Source organism: Oreochromis aureus, linkage group 1 (assembly GCF_013358895.1).
Source record: "Oreochromis aureus strain Israel breed Guangdong linkage group 1, ZZ_aureus, whole genome shotgun sequence".
Classification (NCBI taxonomy): domain Eukaryota; kingdom Metazoa; phylum Chordata; class Actinopteri; order Cichliformes; family Cichlidae; genus Oreochromis; species Oreochromis aureus.
In genome coordinates this window covers 10013265-10038857 of record NC_052942.1, presented here as the reverse complement: position 1 = coordinate 10038857, position 25593 = coordinate 10013265, and the positions used below count along the sequence as shown (strand labels likewise).

The 25593-nt window shown below is 38.6% G+C and overlaps 2 protein-coding genes across 5 annotated transcripts in view; both read left to right on the top strand.

Annotated features, from left to right (window-relative positions):
* The window catches only part of mapk8ip1b (mitogen-activated protein kinase 8 interacting protein 1b), a 59953-nt gene extending 43521 nt beyond the window's left edge, over positions 1 to 16432 (top strand). For 3 of the 4 annotated variants that reach the window (XM_039604496.1, XM_039604373.1, XM_031751494.2), the window contains 9 exons: positions 1937 to 2018; positions 3506 to 4618; positions 6196 to 6271; positions 8523 to 8695; positions 9369 to 9472; positions 10344 to 10460; positions 11341 to 11411; positions 11619 to 11717; positions 12331 to 16432. In XM_039604496.1, the coding sequence (XP_039460430.1) occupies positions 1937 to 2018; positions 3506 to 4618; positions 6196 to 6271; positions 8523 to 8695; positions 9369 to 9472; positions 10344 to 10460; positions 11341 to 11411; positions 11619 to 11717; positions 12331 to 12403 (1908 nt within the window). In that variant the 3' untranslated portion in view covers positions 12404 to 16432. The remainder of the gene's footprint in view (positions 1 to 1936; positions 2019 to 3505; positions 4619 to 6195; positions 6272 to 8522; positions 8696 to 9368; positions 9473 to 10343; positions 10461 to 11340; positions 11412 to 11618; positions 11718 to 12330) is intronic. The other variant, XM_039604421.1, reaches the window with a different exon arrangement.
* Positions 16433 to 21395: 4963 nt separating this feature from the next.
* LOC116336518 (N-acetyllactosaminide alpha-1,3-galactosyltransferase-like) overlaps positions 21396 to 25593 on the top strand; it is a 9239-nt gene continuing 5041 nt past the window's right edge. The window contains exons 1-4 of the mRNA XM_031760423.2: positions 21396 to 21577; positions 24186 to 24274; positions 25116 to 25181; positions 25307 to 25396. Coding sequence (XP_031616283.1) covers positions 24246 to 24274; positions 25116 to 25181; positions 25307 to 25396 — 185 coding nt within the window. The 5' untranslated portion in view covers positions 21396 to 21577; positions 24186 to 24245. The remainder of the gene's footprint in view (positions 21578 to 24185; positions 24275 to 25115; positions 25182 to 25306; positions 25397 to 25593) is intronic.

Genomic DNA, 25593 nt, shown 5'->3' with positions numbered 1-25593 from the left:
AAACCTTTTGTGCTTGTGCAGTGGTCAAATAAATGAGGTAAAATTAGTTTTCTTTACCATTTTAAAATGAATAACCAGTTCTGATTCTGTCCACCTTTTAGTTGTTATAGTATTTGAAATATCGAGCAGTCAAAGTTGCACAGTGTAATAAATCTTTTGCAGTACTGAGGAGGATGCTGCTTTACAGACTTTTGCTTCCCGATTGAAGTGATTCAGTGGCCAGAGAGACAGATGTCCCTCCGAGAAAGGATTAATCTAACTCTAATTACTTATCTGGCATGCTCCATATGTTGAAGTGCATATGTGTTTGTGTGGCAGTGTGACTATATGGAAGGTCTACTTAGATACAAAAAAGAACAAGCAGCATATTGCAATTTAAAATTGTTTTATAAAGTTTCAAGCTGACCTGGTTTTAATAGCCGTCTCTATTTGTCTATTTATGAATTTCATGCAGAAAATCCAAATATGGCGAGGTCACACAAGATGCAGCTGTGATAGGCTGAGACAGCTGTCAATTAAGGTGCCCCATCTCACTCAATCAGCTTCCGAGGTCTCCAAACACTTCAAGTTGGCAAGCTTGTGTTCCGTTGTATCAAGTTCAACACAGATTTTAGTCACGGATTCACTTATCTGCTGAAGCTGACTACTCAGATATATGCAGTTGTTTCCTACCTGCTGATTCACTCTTTACCATGGCAACAGCCCCGTCTCCGCCTGGTACACGTAGATGGAATAGTGAGTCACGCGTGGTGGGTGGACGGAGGAGGAAAAGATGTTATTTTGTGCGTGCTGTCGTCACAGGAGTTTCCAGCTCTCCATCTGTTAAAATCTTCGTTTAACTCTTCTATTATCCACAACTGAGTGTTAAACCATAGTCTTTCTGTGGAAGCAGTTAAAATAAGCCACTGAGTCCCAAAATATATAAGTCGTGATAATGATCAGATTCATAAGCTTATTTGAAAGGTTAGAAATAATTACTTTTAAAACCTATTTGGTGGCTAAATGCAAATCTTCTGTAAACACTGCTGCCTTCTCCGGCCTAATCTAGATGCCATGATCAATTATTTTATTGGTTGTTGCATTTATATACATATATTTTAAAAAGAGATTAAAAATGTGCAAATAAAGGACTTTCTATACTCTTTTCTTATTATAAATGTATTATGTAGTCCACACGTCTTGCTTGAGATACCTTTTTTTAGGAAGAATTGAAAACCACTAGCGGACATGGCTTAAGAAAAACTTTAACACCATGCTGAAAAGTGTTTCAGTCACTGTGTTGTGACTGATTGTGGGTGTGGACTGGATGCACTGAGTTGTATTTAATTGGACTCAGCAGAGATGTCACTTTGAGCAGCCACACCCTTTAGGATCTGTTCATCAATCACTGATAAGCTGCTCTTTAAACGACTCCTTTCACAGTGACACTGATCAGCAACCTCTCTTTTCTGTACTTATAAATGAAAGTGTCATATAGATACCACAAAGATGTTCAAATAGATTTTTGTAACAAGGTTGATTTTGGTTTTATTTGTTCTTTATTTCCATATTTAGAAATGTACAGAAAGAAAGGAAACCTCACAAGTTTCATGACTTCAATCAGCAATTATCCCCCAAAACAGCCTAAAGAGGCTGTCTGACTGCGTGAGTGTGTTTCCCAGTGGCTTGTGTAAATGTCGGGTCCCTTTAAATGCACACCACGGAGCATGGACAAAAGAGTTCCTGCTCATTCAACAGAATAAAAGGTTTGTGTGTGCATGTGTGTATGTGAAGTGAGAGAGAAGCGAGAGGAAGAGAGAGACACACACACTCACACACAGAGAAGTTGTATATGTTGTGTCAGGATCCAGAATTCAGTGAGCAAACCCATCTCTGTTCCTCTTTTTTCCATCTGTTGTTCCTTCTCTCCACTTCCTTCATCTTCTTCCTTTTTCAGGACACGTTAAACAACAACTCCCTTGGTAAGAAATACAGTTGGCAGGAGAAGGTTTCAGGCTCATCCTCGCCCCTTAAAACAGGTGAGCATTCCCACATCATGTTTATGAGTCATGTTTTAGTTTAGACACATTTTCTCATTTAGTTGATGATAACTGGGATGTGCAAGCCAGAATCCATTGTTGTGTTAGTAACATTCAGTCAGTGTGGGCGTGTGTGATTTGCATTGAGTCTGACAGCTTGTGTGTCCCTCTGAACCTTTGGGACACTGCTCGCCTTGGATTAGCTGCTGGGGCAAGTTGAGCTAGCTGAGGCTATGCTGTATATTGTGTGTGTGTGGTAGCCAGCTGAGGCTTAAAGCTAGCTAGAGGCTGTCATAGCCCATTGATGCTGTTCTTTGAAGAGCACCATCCAAGGCTAGAGTAACCAGATTCACAGCCAACAGTTAGAAAAACATAAATATTAGGTGTTAAGCCTTTTAAAGGCAAATCTGGGGAACAATCTTCCAAAATCAGGAGAAATCCACTTTTATGCTCTATTCAAGCAATAGGAATAGAGTTATGAGCTTTTAGAGCACATTGTTCTGAGATGATGCCCTTGTATTCCTCTATAAATTCTATAAATTGAAATAATGGAAAGTGTAACAGTGTTGCTGTCTGGGTAGTTTGGTTTTATTTGGATTGGATTGAATTTCATTAGGTGTGACTGCGAGCACATAGTCGATTTGTCATTTGATATGTCAGACTCACTGAAAAAAAACAATGTAAATCTGTTTGCCCGCTAATGGTTTCAGTCTGAATCTACAGAGTAGAAGAAAACTGCAAGGCAAAGTTTAACATGTGGCATTTCAGCGATCGCTTATTTAGAAATAGGCCCAGTTCTGGAGTGCCTCTAGTACATACTTCCCGCCATTTATTTTTATAGTCGATATAAGACCTTATGTCTTCACATAGCCCTACAAGCACCATTTTAAATTGGCTTTATTAGCCATCTGAGACAACTGTGTTCAATCTGAATTGCAAATCAAAGTGATTCTGTGTAGAAGTAAGGAGAGATTTTACTTTTTAAATATAATGAAAAGATTCTTTCAATTTTGCAGTGCTACTTGTATGCACACCTTTAACATTTAAATGAGAATTAAACAGATTTCATTTGAAATCAGTCCTGTCCTGAATTAGCCCCTCTGCTCTTTAAATGCCATTTAAAATACTCAGGAATGATGTCTGGATCCCCTGCCAATGGATTATGACATAACACGTCAATCACCTTCTCCTGGCTGCACTCTGAATTTGATGAGTAATGGGGATTTGGCTGTGTAATCCTGACATCCGTTACCTAACCATTTCTACTTGTCTCTCTTTCTGTGTGTGCTTTATTTTATCTGCCTGTGCATTCGCTGCCATGTCTGTCTTCGTGCATGTGTGCGCATTTGTTTGTCCATCATGTTTGCGTTTCTGCGTCACGTATGTTTGCTCCGTGTGCGCGACTGGGCTTTGCTTGTGCATCTGCATCTGCGTGTGTGTTTGCTTGGGTGTCTGCATGTTTCTGCTCACACCCGCACTCCCTCTAGGTGACCTCACCCCTCCACGTGAGCACAGCTGTCTAAGCGACGAGGACAAGGTGCACGGAGGGGGAGCGCAGACCAAAGACCGCGGGACCTCCACCGACGCCCCCTGCAGACACAGCCACACCTCGGGACACTCGCACAGCTCATCTGCAGGGGCTGGGACACGGTCCAAGATTCAGGAGAAGCCACCGGCACCACCACCACCACAGAACTATACACCAGCTCCTCTATATCCATCAGGGAAGGCGGATGGCAGTGGGTCCCACAGGGAGAGGATTAGATACCACACAGACGTTCATATCGAGCCAACAGAGGAGATCTATCTGACTCCTGTGCAACGTTCCGCAGATCCCCTGGAACCCCCCACTGTCCAGGACCGGCCTTTCCTCTCACAGCAGACGGAGCAGGGACGCATGTCCATTAGCTCTGACACAGAGGGACCACCTCCTTATCAGCCCCTCCCGGACCGGACCAACCCCTCCATCTATGAGGAGGATGAGATCTATGTCCCCCCACCGTCATACGCTTCCTGTGTAGAGTCCCTCATCACGCCACCTAGCATGGCTGTGTCAGCTCACTCCTCCCATGCACTGGACCTCAGCCTAAAGGGCACAAGTACAGGAGCTGGGGCCATGCTCAGGGCTGGGTCATCAGTTGAGTATGTTGATGCCACAGATGAAAGCTACTGTGGGGATGACGAGGATGTGGACAGGTTAATAATGGACGCAAAGATGAGAAAAGGAGGGGTAAAGGGAGCCGCCCCACCGAGGACTTCCATGAGCTCAGAGGCCAGCGGCCTGACATATGACTCAGTTAAATATACATTGGTGGTGGATGAACACGCTCAGCTGGAGTTAGTCAGTCTCCGGCAGTGTTACCAAGGCTACAGCGATGACAGTGACTCGGCCACCGTCTATGACAACTGTGTCTCGTCTCCATACGAGTCAGCCATCGGAGAGGAGTATGAGGAAGAGGAAGAGGAGCATGACCCTCGGATAGGAGGAGTGCGTCGAGAGGCCACAGCGTGCCTATCTGAGGATTCTACTCCAGAGGCGGACCTCCACTTCTCCAAGAAGTTCCTCAATGTCTTCATGAATGGGCGCTCTCGCTCCTCCAGTAAGTCTGGTAAAAACTCAATTCCAAACATAAATGGTGGCGATGGCTAACATTTAGCTTTTGGTTTGTTTTTCTGTTGTGTAACTAGTGTAAAGACTTCTTGAAGAAACTCACATTGGTTAGCAAATGCGGTAGTCGGACAGTGCTGATGGCAGTTTTGGTTTTTTGTTTTGTTTTTTTTTGTTTTTTTTACATTTTTCCCCTTTAATCCATTAACTACATTTCTGAGACTTGCTTGTAAATGCCAGGAAGTGTATCAGCACTAGTGGCTGGTGCTGTGCCTAATTCCCTTTAAATATACACTGTCAGTGGTGTCCAGCCAAACTGGCAACAATTGCTCTTCAAGGCTTAACGCAGCGCAGCTGATGAAGCAAAGCCACAGGAATGTTCAGGAATCAAAATTTTGTCATACACTAAACACAGTCATCCACATGACTGTCCTAACTGTGGAGTAATACAATACTAAGCCATACTGATACACAGTATAACCATTTACTATTCATGTATTTGTAGAGTAGTAGTATTTTTTTTTTTTAAATGATGTCACCTCTGCTTTTAAGTCTCAAGAATAAAAGCAATAGACTGGACATTTAAATGACCTGTTTAGTGAAAAGGTGCTCAGCCAGCTTGCTCAGGGATGTGAGAAAACACACATCCAGAAAGAAGTTAGTGAGTTGTTTGAAGTTCTAGACATAAAACTCCCATAAAACTGTAAAACTTCCCAAACTGAGTGAAGGCGCATCACTTGATGTAATTTTGTGTCACTTCCACTGGAAGATTCAATCATTTTTCAGTATGAAGCAGAACAACGATGCACTGATTGTGAAATTCAGAAAGTATCTACTCAGATATTCTACTGAGTATAATAGCCTAGAAGAGACTTAGAAAGTCTAAGACTAATTGAACTGTAAGTCTCACCTGTTTAATTAGCTACTAACTACTACTTGTGTAGTAGTATTCCAACAGCACCCTATGCCCACTTATGTGGTGAAGACAGTGTGGTCTTCACCACAGTCTTTGAGTATTTAGCCGGGAGGAGGGAGATGAGAATCCTCTGTTTGAGGACTGCAGGACTGATTCAATTGCTGTTGCCACCCACATATTGACCCTCATCATAGTGTCTGTTAAAGAGCCAGCATTAATGGGCACAAGAGGCAATTCATGTTATGGAGACAGAGAATAGGAGATACGTGTGTTTACAGTATTTGCTCTAATAGTCCAGGCCGGTCTCTTGGAAGCGATCCATGTATTTTAGTCTCATTAGAAACGCTGCAGCAGTTTATCTGAGCAGTTCAGGCAGCAGTCACAAAGGTCTCAGGGGCATGTAGGTAGAAATACACAATGCACGTTTGCTTCATGCCTAATTAAAGTGTGATTCATGTCTTAGAGAATGCATACATGTAAATGCTGCATCTCCTAATTATGTTCGCTGTGGGCTTTTTTGGACTTTTGTTACAAATTATAAGCCTGTGTCATTAATCTTTTTGCAAGCCCGACACAAAGGCTGACATTGCATACTGTTTCCTTCCTATTTTTAAAATTTCTCTCTTGTTTTTTTGTCCTTTTTTGGTATTCAGGTGCAGAATCCTTTGGTTTATATTCCTGTGTCATAAACGGTGAGGAGAAGGATCAGAGCCACCGAGCCGTCTATAGGTAATGACAGTTACACTACCATCCTTGCTGTAATCCCAACAGACGTTGTAAAACCGTGAAAAATGACAGTATGTAGTGTGTGCTGTCAGTTCTGTTGATTATGATGTTAATGAATTGTGAAAACCATAGTAAAGAAATAGGAAAAAAATAAGCCTTAGGGTTTGATATTGTAATAACAGTCATGTTTAAAACTTGTGTGGATTGATGAAATAACACGGCGGTAATATAATATGACACATTATGCTTATATTATCAATGAAGTGTGGCATTCATCTCCCAGTCAGTTACTGTTATAAACATTTCAGATTCTATGAATCCTATCCAGCCTTTTATGTCTTCAGTCAAACAGACCAGATTGTGTAAGCAAAGAATGGGCACCTGAAGTATTCATTAAATGCTTGGTGTTTATCTTTACTAATGAATCTTTCGTAGAAATGAGTAATTCATCCAGCAGCTTTCAGATAACTCAAATAAGTTTTTGAATGAGCCAATCTACAGGCATTAAATAGAAAGATGTGTTTTAATGATAAACCATCAATGCAATTTTTCCATCCTGACCTACTTACTTATTTACTAAATAACTGAGTAGATATTACAGCACATTTAAAACCAAAGTGCTTCAATAAAACTACAAAAGGGTTCTTAAAACTGCCTTTACTCCCAGTTCTTTTAAGAAAAGATTTTAGTCTGCAGATTGTTGACTACTGCATTTATTTGTTTGATAAATTTCCAATTTGTGTCAAAGATTAGGTTAGTTTAGAATTATATAACTTGTAATTTAATAAAAGTATCAAAGAGCCCTGGTCATCTTTCAAGCTCTCAGTTAAAAGTAGAAGGCCAAACATTATGTCCTCAGTTTTGCATTAATTTAACTGGAAGAAACTGGGAGATCCTATTTTTTAATATCCAAGAATGACATAATTGTAACTGGGAAAAGAAAACTGAGATTTTCCTATAACTGCACCAGTTGCTTTCTATTTTTTTCTTTCATATGGAAGCTTGTTTTCACCACTGACAAAAAATGCCATAACTTGAAATTTTGAGTTATTTTCTCTAAATTTTTAGTTCTTTGTTACCTGAAAACAGATGGCAGTGACACAGGCACACTCAACATTGGGTAGTGATAGTATCCATGAGCTACCAGTGTAAACATGTACAAACTGCTGCTGTGCTGATAATAACACCATGCCTTTTAGCTAATAACGCAGAGATTTCATCATTTCTGAAACCATGCTGGAAGTACTCAGCAGTTGACTCAATCATGACCTGCAGCTGCAGCTTTGGTAGCTAATGCCTTCCACTTTTTGCTTACAGGTAACAGGGAAATGACGTACCTTCACAGAGCTTCCTGATTGACTGAGCTATCTTAAAACTTTGAGTTATTTTCTGTGAAATTTTAGCTTATTAACTCAAAATTTTGGACATATAGCTCAAGATGTTGAGTTATGGATGGCAAAGAAAAAATATACAAATGAATTCAGTGGTGAAAATAAGCTTTCATAGGGATGTCAAACATAAGGCCCAGGGGCCAGATTCAGCCCAGAAAGGACTTCATCCAACCCAATGGATGGCTTTAGAAAAAGGGTAAGAAGGGTGTAAATTTTGGATTTGTAACTGTATTTGCATACGTTTTATAGCTTTCCATAGTAATACAGACCTCCTCCATAGCCATTCATACTACACCAAAGTAAGCAAGTAACAGATAAAACATGAAAATGACAGAAAAATTCCTTTTTTAATTTTTTTTTTGGTATTACTTTATCGGGGATTAAATTTGTAGTTAAACGTCTTTAGAAAGGGGAGTTTTATAGATCTGTCCCACTTAACATCAAAGTGACTGCATGTGGCCCACAGTGTAAAATGAGTTTGACAGGCCTTCTTTAAAGTGTCCTCACACTGTTCCCCCTGGAACAGCAGGAAAATGTCTGTACACCAGTACATCATATGGAAAGATGCAATGTCGCTAATGCATAGCTGTAAGCAAGGAACTGATTGTAGTTCATTTTTACCCTGGTTTGTGTGTAATAGTGTGTAGCAACGCACCTGACCAGCTAACACTCATAAGTTGCATTTAAGTCACTGATTAAATATTTTTCTTTAAATTGTTTAAAAATTTCCTTGTAACAACAAGCAGGCGTAGGAAACCGGTGTTTGACTTTTAAACCTTAAATTTCAATTTAATTTCGGAGCTAGTTTGTGGAGCAGTTACGTGTGCAGCCAGCACATAAAAATCTCACATCTTTCTCAACAGGTTTGTCCCTCGGCACGAAGACGAGTTGGAGCTAGAGGTGGATGACCCGCTGCTGGTGGAGGTCCAGGCAGAGGATTACTGGTATGAGGGCTACAATATGCGAACTGGTGCTCGTGGTGCCTTCCCAGCCTACTACGCTGTAGAGGTGACCAAGGACACGGAGAACTACAAAGGTACCAACAGTGCTGGGATTTGTAGGAGTTGGACCACGAATATGTTAGTAAAGCGAGAGATGGCTGCTGAAACTAGGCTTACATGCCATGAACATCAGAAATGTCATCAATGATAAAGCCAGACCCAGATTTTCTAGATTCAGTACCTCTGGCATGGTTGTGTTTGTGGATGGGAAGCCTTTGAGGGCTCTTGCATGGAAAATATAATTATTTTATATTCTATTCATTTTATTTATATCTGTAATTTATATTTTATATTGTGATTTTTATCTGTATCATGATTTTACTGGAAAGCACTTTGGTGTACTTCGGTCTTTAAAATGTGCTATATACATAAAATCTGATTGATTGATTGATTGATTGGAGTATGCTCTGATATGTGGGGTTAATGTGCACTCCAGGGAGTGTTTTACTCTACTTTTGAAAACCCAAGGAGGTGTATGCAGCAAGCAACATGGGATAAAGTATGAAATGTTGTGAAGTGCAATGCTATAACAGATTGTTAGTCATTGGTACTGATCGACAGCTCAAAAATGTATTCTGTTCCCTTAAAGGAGCTACTTACAGCTGAATTTTAGCCTGAATATAGTGCTGTATGTAATATTAGAATTTACACATCTTGCCTCTTGTGCTTATTGTCATTGTTGTTTCTTTTTTGCTTTTTTCTGTGCAGTAAAGAGCAATGAATGGATTGAGAGATACCGCCTAAAGTTTCTGGGGTCAGTTCAAGTGCCCTATCACAAAGGAAACGATGTTTTGTGTGCAGCTATGCAGAAGGTAAGCTCATATTGTACACGCATGTGTAAGTTATAGGAGACGAAACACGGAGGGGGGAGGGAGAGGGCTCGAGACCAAATACAGACATGACTGGGAGACATACACAGAGAACATGACACACTCTCACAGGAGACACAGGGATGAGACACAGACAAGAAAATGAGACCAGAGATACAAATAAACTCAGAGGCATAAAAGAACTAAACTCAAGACCATAGGGGTTTATGTTACATTTGTGTGCCTTTGTGTCGTTTTGCCTGTAAACACGATAGCTCAAAAAGTTGTTGTCATGTTAACAGTCCTTTAAAATCTTACATCCATCAAAGTCTACAAGGTCAATTCAATGATTTGTTGGTCAAAAATTGACAAAAAGCCTTTATAACTTAGTAACTATGATTCTTGCAATGGTTTGTGTCTCGTTACATTTGACCTCTGACCTCTCCTTTAAGGTCAGTAGAAAACTATGTCTCTTACTTATTGACAACATATAGGCATATAAGGAATGATATATAGGGATTATAAATTTTGCATGATGTTACTCTGACCTCTTTTTTTAAAGTCAAATTAGGTCAAATCTTAAAAAAATATCTTTTATCTTTGTTTTAAATTCAATTTTTTCTTTCAAATTGACCCCAAATTGTATTATTTTTATTGTACTATAAACCTCTGAAAATGCTTTTTATAAAAGAAAACAAAATTAATATATACAAAACACAATATTATTCCCTTAAAAGTAAATACTGCCCAGAGCTAGAGCTGCCTCGGCACAGGTTTGGACTCTTGGACTCTTGCTTCGTCATAGGTAAAGGAAACTTTTGAAGAGCTTGGATCTGGTAACATTTTCAAAAACCATCTTACACGTGTCTTACAGATTGCTACTAACCGAAGGATGACAGTCAAGTATAACCCACCTTCCTCATGCATCCTGGAGATCAGTGTGAAGGGCATCAAGCTTTCAGTTCAAGAGGATTATTATGCCTGTGACAGAGTAAGACATTTACTGACCCTGTGTATGTCTACTGTGAAATAATTACATGCGACTTCACAGCCTGGTCAAATAACAGCTCATCAACAATCTTTTGGAAAGTTGAAAAGGTTAGGATCTCACTTTTTCAATGCTGCAGTGTTTGGTTCATGTGTTTTTAACTGATAAAGATTTTCTTGCAACTTAAAATATTTTGTTTCTAAAAAAGAAAAGGCTCCCAGTTGTTAGAAATACTCAAACTAGCCCATGTGGCAGAAACAACTGTGATGCTCAGTTTTACTTTAGCAGGTTGTCTAAACTATGTCTACATCGAAATGCATTGGGTTACTACCCTGCGATTGGCTATTTAGATTTTTGCGTTAATAGGTAGTTGAACATGTTTACCTAATAAAGAGGTTGGCGAGTGTATATTTGAAGAATAAGACAGAGAAAGAGAGCGAGAAGCTCAATCTATCAGCACAGAGTTGAAGGAACACATGAGGCACATCTCCACCATGTGGCTGCCAACTGATACTGCAGACAAATGTGTTAGTGTCAGGCCACAGTAATTACTTCAGCAAAAAGAAAGAAAGAATACTGTGGTAATTCTATGTATGTATATGGGAATTGTATCAATTTAAAGCTTAGCCGTTTAAACAATTGTGAAATTAATGTGTTACTTTTTTCAAGATCTAATGTTCGGATAATACAATGTGATGCACTATCAATCTCAATATATTTTAATATTGCAGCTACCAATTAGTCTAAGATAACAGCTTTGATTGTTTATTTTCTCAGCAAGCCAAAAAAGCAAGAAATGAATAAAAGCAGAACATATGAAGAGAGTCTGAAATTTTTGCTTCTTGGTGTTAATCTTAGATGTGTCTGCATCCTCTGTTGACAGAGTAACGAGTGCAGTCACTTCTTCCAATTAAAGAACGTCTCCTTCTGTGGCTATCACCCAAAAAACAGCAAGTAAGTAAAAACTGAAAGTATAATAAGTCATGCCGAAGCAGTCTGCCACTGTTTAGCAGAGACTAAAGTTGCCACAAGGTGTCACTATTAAATAAATATTTCAGAATATTGAACCTCTTCCTGCTCACTGATAAAACAAAGCAGGGGTTCATCATTATTAGGTGTCAAAGTAATGTACTGAATGTCTGTTTTAAAACTTCTCTGCAGGTATTTTGGTTTCATTACGAAGCACCCAGCAGACCAGAGATTTGCCTGCCACGTATTTGTGTCTGAAAATTCTACCAAACCTCTTGCAGAGTCAGTAGGGTGAGTTGAACTTTGCGTTCTTTAGGTTTCCTTTTGAAATATGGGTGCAGCATTTACTGTAAACATATTCTAAAAGGAAAAACTGTTTCAGTTGGCACACAGTTTTTCCTTTTAAGAAATTTGACCTGACAGGATCAGCCAGTTTCTCTCTTCTCAGTAAACACAGTTATTCTGAAACTGAACTTAAACCATCACTGAAACTTAAATGAACCAAATTAATACTCTGCAGAAATTAACCTAAACTTAATTGAGGTCATTCAAATGAATAAATAATTTAAATTACCTAGATCACCGAGACTGTGCCTATTGGGGGACAGAGGCGTTAGACAAAGCAGGCTTCAGAGTGTTAAACACTGGGCTTGTGACGTGTGTTCGTCTTATTTTAACACTTTGGAAAGACCCTCTGACTCCAACCTAAAAACTTCAATTACAAAAAAACTTAATAAATAGCAGAAAACAAAACCATAATAAGGCTTGTCTCCGGCATGTCTGGCAGTTTGTAATCTTCTCCACCTGTTGGCTCTTGTTTAGGAATGTTTATGATGTGTTTATGTTTATGCAACGTTCAAGAAATGACTGGCACCATGACATGATGTGTTTTTCTTTTCATCAGGAAAGCCTTCCAGCTGTACTATAAAGAGTTTGTGGAGTTCTCATGCCCTACAGAGGACATCTACCTGGAATAGCCTTGCCTTTAACCACAACCCTGTAAAGTACGCTGTATCATAACATAATGTTGCATGAAGGACAGATATACATTAATTGGTAAAACAAAAACAAAAAAGGGAAAAATAAAACATTAACACATCTGACAAACAAACAGGAATAGAAGGCCCAAGTATCAGACCTGTGGTGAAAACCTTGTGCAGCAACCAGAGATGAAAATGAGCCAAAGGAGGGGTTTCCTGGGAAATGAAAATATGCAAAATGGCATCAGTGATGAGGCAAAAATGGAAAGCACAAACATTTAACTCTTCAGTTTCTGCAATGCTTGTTAGCCTGTAGCATCATGTCAGCAGGGGCAAAGCTGAAAGCTCAGCACACAGTCTGGACGGCACCACTTTGTACACTGGAAAGAAGAAAGAAAAAGCAGCATTTATGACTTGGAGGTGAACAAGCAAGTGATGATGGTTCATTTTGTCTTGAAATACTGTAACCAGGGTGTGAGCACGAAAGAGCTGTCTATTTACTAAAGACGTAACAGCCTCACAATGAAAAAGGAATACTAAACTAAAAAAAACCCATGTATGAACAGTGAATTTTTATCATTTTATCACACCTAATATGAAGGTATGTCCACATTTATTTAAAAAAAAGAGAAATCTGAATAAAAATCAGATGCAGGCGAAGTGCTCTGCATTTTTGGGGTTCTTGCCACATTTTTACTGCTTTTTGTTAAACCCAGATACAGCAGTTTGATCTGCACTGCAGATTCAAGGTACAGTAAGTACAGTGTGAATGCACAAGAGTAGAATAGGTTTGCTTTTCCATTTAGCAGTTGGAGCTAACTAGAACAGCTGAGTATTTGAATTTCAAATAGTTTTAGTTGAATAAAAGTAAAAACTGGTTTCAGCTTCTCACTTTTCAGTCAGACAGGCAGATAGTAAACTCTGGAGATTGATTTCTATACTTGCTAATGCTCAGTTAAAGTAGACTTTAAACTACTTTTCTCTTGCATCTGTGTGTCTCATTATTTGGAGATTCCTGTTGGTGGAGTTTTACTGGTGGAATTTTTCACTCTCGCCACTTGTGTAAGTTTGCTCCTGGTGGAAAACTACCACAACAAAAGATTTATGGACAAACCATGGGTTGATGGTTTCACTTCCTGATGGAGGCTTTTGTGCCCAAATGCACTGGAGTTTTAGGTTAAAACCTAAAATGAGGGTACAACCATGTAATGTAACCAAAGTGTTTTGAGCTCAGGAGGTGCTCCTACTTAAAACAAATTAAATACTAAAATCTCATATTCCCCCTTTCCACCAGTTGAGCCAGGTGCTGGTTCAAGTCTTTTGTGCTAGTGGTAGTGTGCAATTGGGCCCTCCAAATGTTGGTTGGCTTTTTCACGAGCCTTTGTAGTTTTAACTTTCCGTCACATGTATAAGACTATGAACATATCAAATGATTAACACTTTACCCTTTGAAAGATTACTTTGGAGTAACCATTGAAGTTCTTTTCATGACTGAGTGGTTTCTTGTCATTTTTCAGGCTTTAACCTATAGAACAAAATGGCTGAGTTGGCATTAGAAGTTAATGAGAAATAACCTGGAAACTATTCCAATTGTTGTCAAACTACATCTTTACTATATATACACATATATATACATACATACATACATATATGTATAGAGAGAGAGAGAGTGAGAGAGAGAGACTGAGGTGTCAGAAACCATCGTTAAGTTTACAGGGGATGTTGACAAATGTCATCTCTAGGGGAGAAAGTGTTAAAGGTTTCAGCTTTTTGCTGAACTGAACTGTTGAGAAATGAAGTGAAAAGAGGCCATTTGTCTCTCTCACTGACCACAGCTGGAAAACTAATGAGGTGTATTTGTATAACTGCTACTGCTCGATTTTTTTAATATTGCTAGTCTGCTTAAATTATCCTCCATACTGACACTTGGGTTTTTCTTCTAGATGATATGCTAGTTGTATTTTTTAATAATGGCCCCAGCCCCTTTTGTACTTTTGTCATAGTTGAAAAGCAGCAAAGTGTTGATCCTGCATTGAATACTTCTTTGTGACAAAGGCAGAATAAAGAACTCCTTAAATGCACTAAGCATTGTCCATGCAGAAAAGGTTTAGAGGTACATAAGTGTGTACTTTAAGCAAACATCTATTGGTGCTCTCGTGCACAGCTCTGTCCATATGCTCAGTAAAGCCTTAGTAATTCCTAGTCTAATGTCAGACATGCAATGCTTCTTTACTGTGTGCTCTAATTAGGTGTGAAATTAGTGATAAAGATGTTTAACAGGGAAAAAACCCATCTGAGTTAGGCTGTTTACTCCTCCTTCATATGAAATTTTAGAAACCTCCTCTGTTTCAGCAACTAGAATATGACACATTCTCAGACTGGTAGAAACAAGATAATGATCGTTGGTGCAGTAGGTACAGGTGCTAACGAGGGAGCAAAAACAAAACTGGTGTCTTCAGATCTTCACTAGTAGTGCCTCTTTTTCATCAGATCATTGTTACTTTTTTGAGTCAACATTATCAAAATATTTTAAGGGTTTGCCATTGAGTGTGTGTTGACTTTAAGGTGTTGAATGCAAATTGAGTTGTTTTGCTGTGATTTGCTCTTCATTCCACTGCACTACACATTATTTGCTGTACATGTGCTGGTTTTCGTCTATTCATCCACGTTCTACCATTTATTGGCATCAGGGGACCAGCAGAGAAGCTCCTCCAGCTCTTCTAGGGTCACACTGAGATGCTCTGGGCTGCAGGCCATCCTCAAACAGCAAACTCAAAACAGCTCCTTTCAGTGCAAAGTAGCAGCTCTATCCTTTGCACCACCCAAATAACTGAGCTCCTAACTGTGTGCCTGGCAGAGCCAGGATGGCCTTTAGCGTAAACACATTGCTTAAACCCATATCAGTCATCATCTTCTTTCAGTTCATTGCCGTAGATGATGGTAGGAACATGGCTTGAACTGTACGTTAACAATTTTGTGACACTCAGCTTGCCGTTCATAGCAACAGTGTTTGTGGTGTCTGTTTCAAAACTCCTTTAAGATCATACAGAATGAATATTTTACCCAAAAGATTTCAAATACACCTTCTCATTATGTCTCTGATATCCATAGGAGTATACATATACTTGGGAAATTATATATTTTATTATTAGAGAAGCTATTTTTAATTAGCTCATGCCTAACACTTCTCAAGTTAGGCTTGTTTGAGAACTTAGTCATAATGAAAAGAAACTAAAACCTCACTCAAGTGTTGTTGAAGTCCATTAATATCCTGTTTCTGAACATGTGAAACCAGTGAAGAAACACACAGTGGAAAATTACTGAGACTTGATGTTGTAAAATGTGCCATAATGGTTTAAGAAGCAATAATGATTTTGAGCTGTTACACCAATTACTGCAGGTTGATTTGGACTTACCTTGACCTCCACAAAAAAGAGCTTGATAGAAGTTTTAGTAACTCAGATTGCGCATCGTAATCTGAATTATTAAAATTAACATTAAGTTACTCCATTTTTGTGATGATGACATTTTTTTTAATTCATCAGCACACGTACAGCACAGTTGTTCTGCAGTTAAAAACACAGTATTCATTCTACATCAATTGTCACTAACACTGGTTTGTAACAGAATATTTTATGTGGTATATATTTATCAGAAGATTAAATAAATGTAAAAGCAAGGATATGGAAATGTTCTATTCAGCATTTGTCTCACCAGTTGTCAGTTTTTCCTTGTCAAAAACAGAAAAAAAATCATTTTGAAGAAAACGAGTTGTCTGCTGTTGTTGAAAGCCATTGTGTTTGTATCAGGAGAGATCAAAACTCACTTTTCTATGAATTCCCCTCTTAAGAGCCGATCAGACTGACAGGAGAAAATACAAAGAGTGTACAGACATGCCGTATATAAATAAAGAATTTAATTTCTGTAATTAGAAATATGACATTGTATTGATTCAACATGTAGTTTGTGAAATTTCTCTTTATTTTGAACATTTTTCTTTCAGCTGTGAATTATTCTCGATTTAAATGTTTTACTGCAGATCTCATGGTGTCCTGTCATTAATGTGCTGGGATCAGTTATACAAACATATATCGCTTCCATGCTCCTGCTGCCTAATTCAAACTCCAGTGACAATGCTGCATCTCTACATAAAACAAACGTATGTAGATAAAAAAGGTAAATGAAACTTGCAAGAGAATTTGTGCTTTTTCTATTACATCTTAATGTGTATTTATGTATAAAGTAACAGCAGGCCTACTGTCATGTACAGTGTCATGTACAGCTGTGCACCTAGAGATGTGCTGTTCAGTGCTGCCTGCACAGCACATTCTTGTACTGTAGGAGGGTAAGATTGTTAAATGTTATTTTCTTTAGTTATAATCTAAAAATCATAATATAAAATAATCTGTGTTCCTGTCTCAAATGATTGCAAATGCATTGCACAAAGTGGGAGCAATAATGTAAAAGGAGACTACATGCAATTTCTTCAACTTAGATACAACTTAGTGTTCAGTGATGCCCTGGCCTCACTGGGAGGACAGCCCCCATGACACCATCTGTCATCTCATTAGGAGCAGAAGCTTTGAAAAACACACCCAAACATTTTTAACTGATCCTCTTTATTTTTATCACCCCAGCGCACACACTTTGGAAGCTGCCACTGGTGTCATTTTGCTTGGGCCAGCACAGCGCTGTCTCCGTGATGTTCTGTTGGAATTCACTTTTTACTTACCATATTTTACTTCACAGTAGAGGAGAAGTCCAGTGATATCTGATCAGGTCACAGTCTAGTTGAAAAAAGCGGTTTGTAAGGAATGATGTGGCTTCTTCTGAGGCTTGTCTTCAATCCAAACAATTGCGTACAATTTTGACCCAAATTTGATCAAAGTCACTCAACCTATAAACCGACAAAAATTATTCAAGCTTGGGAGATAATTAAAGAACCGGCACATCGCCAACCCAACTCCTGAGTCACAACTTTTGAACCAATTTTTGGTCAAACTAACCCAACTTCTGAACCTATGGCTTCTACCCAGAGGTTGAGTTATGAAAATAACCCAGCATTGTTTGGTGTGTTTGTCATTATGTTTTTGTTTTTGTTTGCAATTGTCCTGCAAAAAATGAGGTACTCTCACTTTTAAAATGGAGCATTTTATTCTTTTGTTTCTTTTTCTCTGTTCACGTTCTACTTAACCGATTCAAGGTGAGTATATTATTAGAATTAAAATTTTGACTAAAATAAAGTGTGTATCTCCATCTACTAATAATATTCTATTATTACATTAATATAACACAAGGTTACATAAGGTCAGTTACAGTCGGGTCCATAAATATTGGGACATCAACACAATTCTAACATTTTTGGCTCCATACACCACCACAATGGATCCCAAATGAAACGAACAAGACATGCTTTAACTGCAGACTGTCAGCTTTCATTTGAGGGTATTTACATCCAAATCAGGTGAACGGTGTAGGAATTACGACAGTTTGCAAATGTACCTCCCACTTCTTAAGGGACCAAAAGTAATGGGACACAATAAGAACCATAAAATCAAACATTCATTTTTTAATACTTGGTTGCAAATCCTTTGCAGTCAATCACAGCCTGAAGTCTGGAACACATAGACATCACCAGACGCTAGGTTTAATCCCTGGTGATGCTCTGCCAGGCCTCTACTGCAACAGTCTTCAGTTCCTGCTTGTTCTTGGGGCATTTTCCCTTCAGTTTTGTCTTCAGCAAGTGAAATGCATGCTCAATCGGATTCAGGTCAGGTGATTGACTTGGCTATTGCAAAACAGTCCACTTCTTTCCCTTCAAAAACTCTTTGGTTGCTTTTGCAGTATGCTTTGGGTCGTTGTCCATCTGCACTGTGAAGCGCCGTCCAATGAGTTTTGAAGCATTTGTCTGAATATGAGCAGATAATATTGCCCGAAACACTTCAGAATTCATCGTGCTGCTTTTTCAGCAGTCACATCATCAATAAATACAAGAGAACCAGTTCCACTGGCAGCCATACATGCCCACGCCATGACACTTCCACCACAATGCTTCACTGATGAGGTGGTATGCTTAGGATCATGAGCAGTTCCTTTCCTTCTCCATACTCTTCTCTTCCCATCACTCTGGTACAAGTTGATCTTGGTCTCGTCTGTCCATAGGATGTTGTTCCAGAACTGTGACGGCTTTTTTAGATGTCGTTTGGCAAACTCTAATCTGGCCTTCCTGTTTTTGGGACTCACCAAACATTTACATCTTGTGGTGAACCCTCTGTATTCACACTGGCGGAGTCTTCTCTTGATTGTTGACTTGACACACATACACCTACCTCCTGGGGTCCGTTCTTCGTACCTCGCTTACTACATCCAAGATCAAATGACACATCCAAGATCAAATCATCGCGCTAACTTTGAGCTCGCTAATCCGGTTCTCCGAACACACCTGTTGTTGACGATTAGTATAGCTGGATGAAGTAATCTGAGATCACTGGGTGGCTTAAAAGGGGCTACGCATCGATAGTAGAAACATTGATCGGCAACCCTGTGATTGGTCGGCGAAGATGTCGAAGAAGCGCGCTCAGTATTTGACGGCAGCAGAGCAAGAACTCTTGATTGAGGGATATAATTAAACTCGTAAGTGATCCATGATATTACATTATATCATGTGATATTATATTATACCACATTATATTATATTACATTGTATCCTCTTTCACATTAGAGCCACAACAGGACCCACTAACATGGGAACAAGTAAAAGTGAAATATAAGAGTATTCTACAGAATGGTAATATTTATCACTTATATTGCTTTTAGTCTCCTGAAAAGAGACCCTGAAATAATCTGTTTGTTTGTTTATAACAGCAACCAAGAAAAGGGCAGAGCAAATAAAGACAAGTGGTGGTCCTGCACCCCCTAGTCACACCCCGGCAGAGGAGCTGGCCCTAGGGTTGAATGCCACCAGACCCATTGTTGAGGGCATCCCTGGAGGCAGCTCTTCCTTAGACCAGCAGCCGGGGTGCAGTAGCAGCACCTTCATAACTGGTGCTATTTGTACAATGTAAAATATTTGGTTGTTGCCTTAATTAAAATGCTTTTTGTACTGTGACATTTATTGACATTGTGGGGTTTTTTGTGTAGTTTTACATAACACTCCATCACTTCTACCTGTTCCCATGCAAGGGGTGACTGAAGTATGCACAGTAAGTTGGGAGATATATATATATCTATATATCAGAGAGAGAGAGAGAGAGAAAGAAAGAAAGTAAATAATACCCTCACGGGAAAATCGATATCTCTCTATGAGCACACTGTCGCGCTGAGCTAAAGGATCCTGTCTATCCCGCAATATACGCTGAATTCTGAAAACTCTCCTTATCAATCTTGCACCTTCCGCAATGGGTTGCTCGCGTACAAACGGACAGGACATGGCTGCGACAGACTTCCCAAATCCACCTTCGCTTTTATAGCCGTGGTCTCTCATCTTGATTGCACGTAGTAATTTACTATTACTACCCTAAAATATGAATTACATCTGAAATGATCTACTACATGACATAGAATGATTAATAGTACATTTCCCTTTTTTTCGGAAATGACCTGTATGTATCTGTATGAAATCAACAGAAAGAATCAAATGCTGCATTATCTTTAGTTACATTGATAATTTATTTATGGTAAAACAGTGGAGAAATATCGCTGTTGCTTTCGTATAAATGGAGCGGACATACCTGAGTGGCCGCGATCTAATCTTGTTTACATAAAGTAAGCCTGCTCCCGAGCAGGTTTACGCTTACGGATCTGTTGCTATGACAGCAAGTCCCGGATGAGCTTCGAAGAACCGAATGATCCAAGATCACGCGAAATCGTCAACAATCAAATCCGGCTAACTTACTTAGCGAGGTACGAAGAACGGACCCCTGGAGAGTGTTCTTGATCTGGCCAACTGTTGTGAAGGGTGTTTTCTTCACCAGGGGAAGGATTCTTCGTTCATCCACCACAGTTTTTTTCCGTGGTCTTCCGGGTCTTTTGGTGTTGCTGAGCTCACCGGTGCGTTCCTTCTTTTTGAGAATGTTCCAAATAGTTGTTTTGGCCACGCCTAATATTTTTGCTACCTCTCTGATGGGTTTGTTTTGTTTTTTCAGCCTAATCATGGCTTGCTTCACTGATAGTGACAGCTCTTTGGATCTCATCCGGGCAGTTAACAGCAACAGGTTCCAAATGCAAACAGCACACTTGAAATGAACTCTGGACCTTTTATTTGTTCATTGTAATTGGGGTAATGAGGGACTAACACACACCTGGCCATGGAACAGCTGAGAAGCCAATTGTCCCATTACTTTTGGTCCCTTAAGAAGTGGGAGGTACATATACAAACTGTTGTAATTCCTACACCGTTCACCTGATTTGGATGTAAATACCCTTAAATAAAAGCTGACAGTCTGCAGTTAAAGCATGTCTTGTTCGTTTCATTTGGAATCCATTGTGGTTGGGTATAGAGCCAAAAATGTTAGAATTGTGTCGATGTTCCAATAGTTATGGACCTGACTGTAGGTTTGGACAAAAATAGCTGGTGAAAACATCCTCCAAAGTACTTACTTTCTTACTTTGAGTACAATTCAGAGCCTGTACTCTTTTACTTTTACATCAGTACAGAAGCTCAATCAGTACTTCAACTTTTACTGGAGGATTTTTAAAATTAGTATCTGTATTTCTACATAAGAACAGAATGTCTGTACTTTTGCCACCTGTGGCCGTCTGTACTTTTTTTTCCCAGCAGTGTACAGTATTAAAGTACACTGACTGCGTACCCTTCATGGTACGTCTCATATCAGTTAGACACATCATGCACTATTAACGTATGCTTGTCATACAGGTTTTGCGCAGATGTGTACATAACCTTGATGAGAATGCCTCTGTGCATGAGTCCTGATTTCATAGGTCTGCTTTAAGGACCGCCCAGCTCTATTACATGAAAATACAAAGAGGAAGTTTGCCAGTTTGTTCTTCCATCAGTAACTTTTGTCAAGGGATAGATGCCGCCATATACTTGACAACCCTGAGTGTTTTTTTTTTTATTGACTAAGTTGGATACTACACAAGATAACGCAAACTTTTGTTCCGAGTTTTTATTCAGTTAAATCAAGGTGTTGGATATATCTGTGAATCCACGTAAGTTGACTTTATTGATTTACTTTCCTACAAGTGAACATGTACAAAGTATCTGCTTTAAAAAATAAATAAAATTAAAAATTAAAATGTACTCTTGTTTTCTACATAAAAGAGTTAGTGTCACTCACCTACTCTGTGACTTATGTAGTAACAAATTTTATCTGTGAACAAATGTAAGAAATGTAAAATGAATTAATAGGATGTATTAATTCATTTTACATGAATTTTACAACATTTTACAACGACCGGACAGTCTCGGTCGTTGTGTCCTTGGGCAAGGCACTTCACCTACCGCCTACTGGTGTTGGCCAGAAGGTCGCTTCTGTCAGCCTGCCCCAGGGCAGCTGTGGCTACAACTGTAGCTTGCCTCCACCAGTGTGTGAATGTGTGTGTGAATGGGTGGATGACTGGATGTGTAAAAGCGCTTTGGGGTCCCTAGGCAGGACTAGTAAAGCGCTATACAAATACAGGCCATTTACCATTTACCATGTATTTTTATTTAGTTCACAGCAGTTAGTGGGTATTTCAAGTGTTTCATCCTGTTCCTCATGTAGTGGAAAGAACGCTTGTGATACTGTAGTTTTTGTAGTTTTGGGCCCTCTGGAGATGAGTGCAATTTACATAATGACCCTTCTCAATCCTTCAATGAATTTTCATCTTTTATTCACTATAAATACTGAGTGTGGTTCAATTGGCAACCATGTATGAATTTAGTTTAAAATTTAAGCATGGAAGATTAGACTAAAGGAGCACATTTTTTGTCATTTTATTTTTAAACAAAATTCTTGTTATTCTCATCATTAACACTAACGCAGGTTTGTGGCCAGGAATCTAATGGTAAATGGTTGCTGTCTCTGCTTAAGAGGTACAAATACAACAGGTTTTACTGGACTTGTACATTCAAATGACTTACACAATGGCACCGGAGGTTGAGGGGAAAAAAAATAAATATGTATCTTCCCCATATTTTAATGAGACAGGTTGTACCAGTTTAGGATACTCCATTTTGTGCTCCCTGTCTTTTTTCTTTTATATTAATTCCTGGTCACTTCCTTGTCCAACAACACTTAAAACTATCGAAAACATTTATAAAAGAAGTTTAAAACTACTTGACAAAAAACCGACTTCCCACCACCACATGTGTTAAAAAAACATAAATTACTGAACTTCAATAACTTAGTGAAACTTAAGAGTGTGTTTAATATATAAAGTCTTACACTCCCTTGCTCCACCACCACTAAAGCAGTCCATTAGGCATAAAGAAAGCTCAGACAGGACCACTCGAGCTACAATCTGAGGAGACTTGTTTATACCCCACAGACGGACAGCATTTGGGCAGAACGTCCTTTCTGTCAAGGGTGGCCATCTGTGGAACAGTCTTCCTCAATCCATTAGAGAATGCTCTACTTTCAATTTGTTTAAGGCACAGGTTAAAAACTGGTTATGGACAAATCAAGTGTGTGATCATGTATAAGTTGTATAGTTTTAATGTTTTATTTGGGAACAGAATGGTGTGTATGTGTGAGTTTGGTGATGGAGTTTTTATTATGAATGAATTATGAATTTTTTATGAATTATTATGTCTATTTTTTATTTTTTTGTTCATGGACAACAGATAGAAATTAGCCCTTGACTATAATCTGGTATGTTTACTTTCATGTAATTTTTTTACATTTAACATGCACTGTCCTAAATAAATAAATTAAATTAAATTTCTTGAGAACCCACGGACGTCATCAAATCTAAGGAAAGAACTAAAGCTGAAAGTTCATAGAAAGGGCCCACTGAACCTTTAGGATTTGAAAAACATTTTGTGTAGAAGAATCAGCTAAAATCACACTTGAGCAATGCATGCGACTAGTTTTTCCATATGGGAGGTGTCCTGAAGCTGTCATCACCAGCAAAGGATTTTGTACAAAATATTAAATACATTTCTGTAAACATATTTAATACTTTATTGCTCTTTCATTTCTCATTAATACACCATTTTTATGGACAGCTATGGTTTCATTTATTTGAATGTGTTGATTCGATGGGCTGCTACCAACATGCCAATATGACCTTTAGAAATATATTTACTATTGGTGATGTTCCATACTTATTTCACCTGCTGTATGCTCTATTATACTGTACTCAGTTCTAAAGCTACATCCAACCAATGTCCATCTGCCTTAATTAAAATGGGCACAATGTTATGACATACTGGTTTAAGTTTCAATGATAAAAACATTCTTTAAGCTTAAATTGGAGGAATTAATCCTAGATGCCACTGGATCATTTTGATGTTTGGGTCAAAGTAAAATACTACATAAGACACAGCACAGTAAGTTTTATTCAGAACTTTAATACTGGTATTCTCTGGAGGTGTTGCAGATATAGCTTTGATTGATTTTATCCAAAGTCTATCTTTCACATGGATTTATATTGATTGATCTTAATTGTAAAAGTGAGCAATAAACTTTGTTGGTTTAAAGGAGTTTTGTGTAGTTTATAATTTATGGATATGGCAAGGTATCCAGGAAATGAATGTAGATAATGAAATAAGACATACTTTATTTATCCCAAGGTTGTGCTCACTATGTGTTTTTTTTCTTTTCAATCGTCTAAGGTCTAATTCTGTCAACCAGCCATCACTTTCTTCTCCATCAGAACGCTGCTTAAGGGGAAAATGACAGGGCTATTTCCCTTAACAATGAGGTAGGAGTGTGGGCCAAGATGGTGGTGCTGGTGGTAGGAATGGGGGCGCAAGATGTTCAATTCTTGCTTAATATTGGAAATTGCTGAAATCTTGAAATGTGCTAGACTTTTTCTTATAGATGATCTAGATGACAGCACAATGTTGGTCCAGCTACTCTACATATCGCTCAACAGTAACAGTGCCTTCACAAATGTACAATTAACTCGTGCCATGTGCATTAGTGCACATACCGTTGCAGAAACTGGATTGTGAATTGTGAGTTGATAACAAACTAGACTCTTCCATTGTAATCAGAAGATCTTGACTATAGAAAAGGTCAAAATACAGGATTGTTTTCACTTTGCCTCATTCTGTCTTATATAAACTTGTATCGAGTGAAGGAGGCAGCATTTTTAAATCTTTCCAAAATATTGTTTTCTTTGCCATGTCATTTTATCTGTAGGTACAAAAACCATAAAAATAACCATAGTGTCCCCTATTGTTTTTCATATTTCTTGACAATATTTTGGCTACCACCATGTCCTTGTTTTGGAGCCAGAAGTTACTAGCCCACTAGTGATGTGAGCACTTGCAAGGAGGTTTTCAGTGCAGTACCATATACAGCTTTGTGACTAGTTTAACTGTAGTGGCTGTTAGCATTGCAAGCAGTAGCAGAATACACATTTTTCCCCATTGATTGGTGATTCCTAAATGTTCATCAGGCTTTAGCAATCTACATGAATTACCTATGCAAAATATTGGCATACCTCTGAAAGGAAAAACAATCTACAGAGGCCTAAATGTTATTTCATTAATTTATTATTATTTTTATGGTTATTATTTTTTGTTCACTTTTCTAAGTAAACATGATGGAATCCTCTGCTGTCTACTGATGGTCACCCTTGGTTTTACTTCCTTATATTCAAGGTATGTTTTAAGGCTGACTATTTTAAAAAGCATATTGATATGCAATATGTAACATGATGTATTAATCTCTTTCAAACAATTCATTTTATTGTGATGTCTTGTGGTGCTTATTCTTCCTGTATCAGATATTTAGAGAACACTATCCAAATGGTAAATTTGCCAACTGAACAAGAACCAAGACACAGCATTAATTTGGATAACACACTAAACCTTGGGTAAGAGATATTCAAAATATGGACACCAGTGTCTGGTAATTATAATGTCCCATACTTCTATTTGATTTTTAAGATGATGTCTTTAGTGGAATTTAGCCAGTCTAAATATGGCTACTTACTGTCTTTTTCATTATTTTGTTTCTTTCCTCAGAATAAACAAATGCAGCTTGTGCACACGTTGTAGGAAAAGGAAAAGA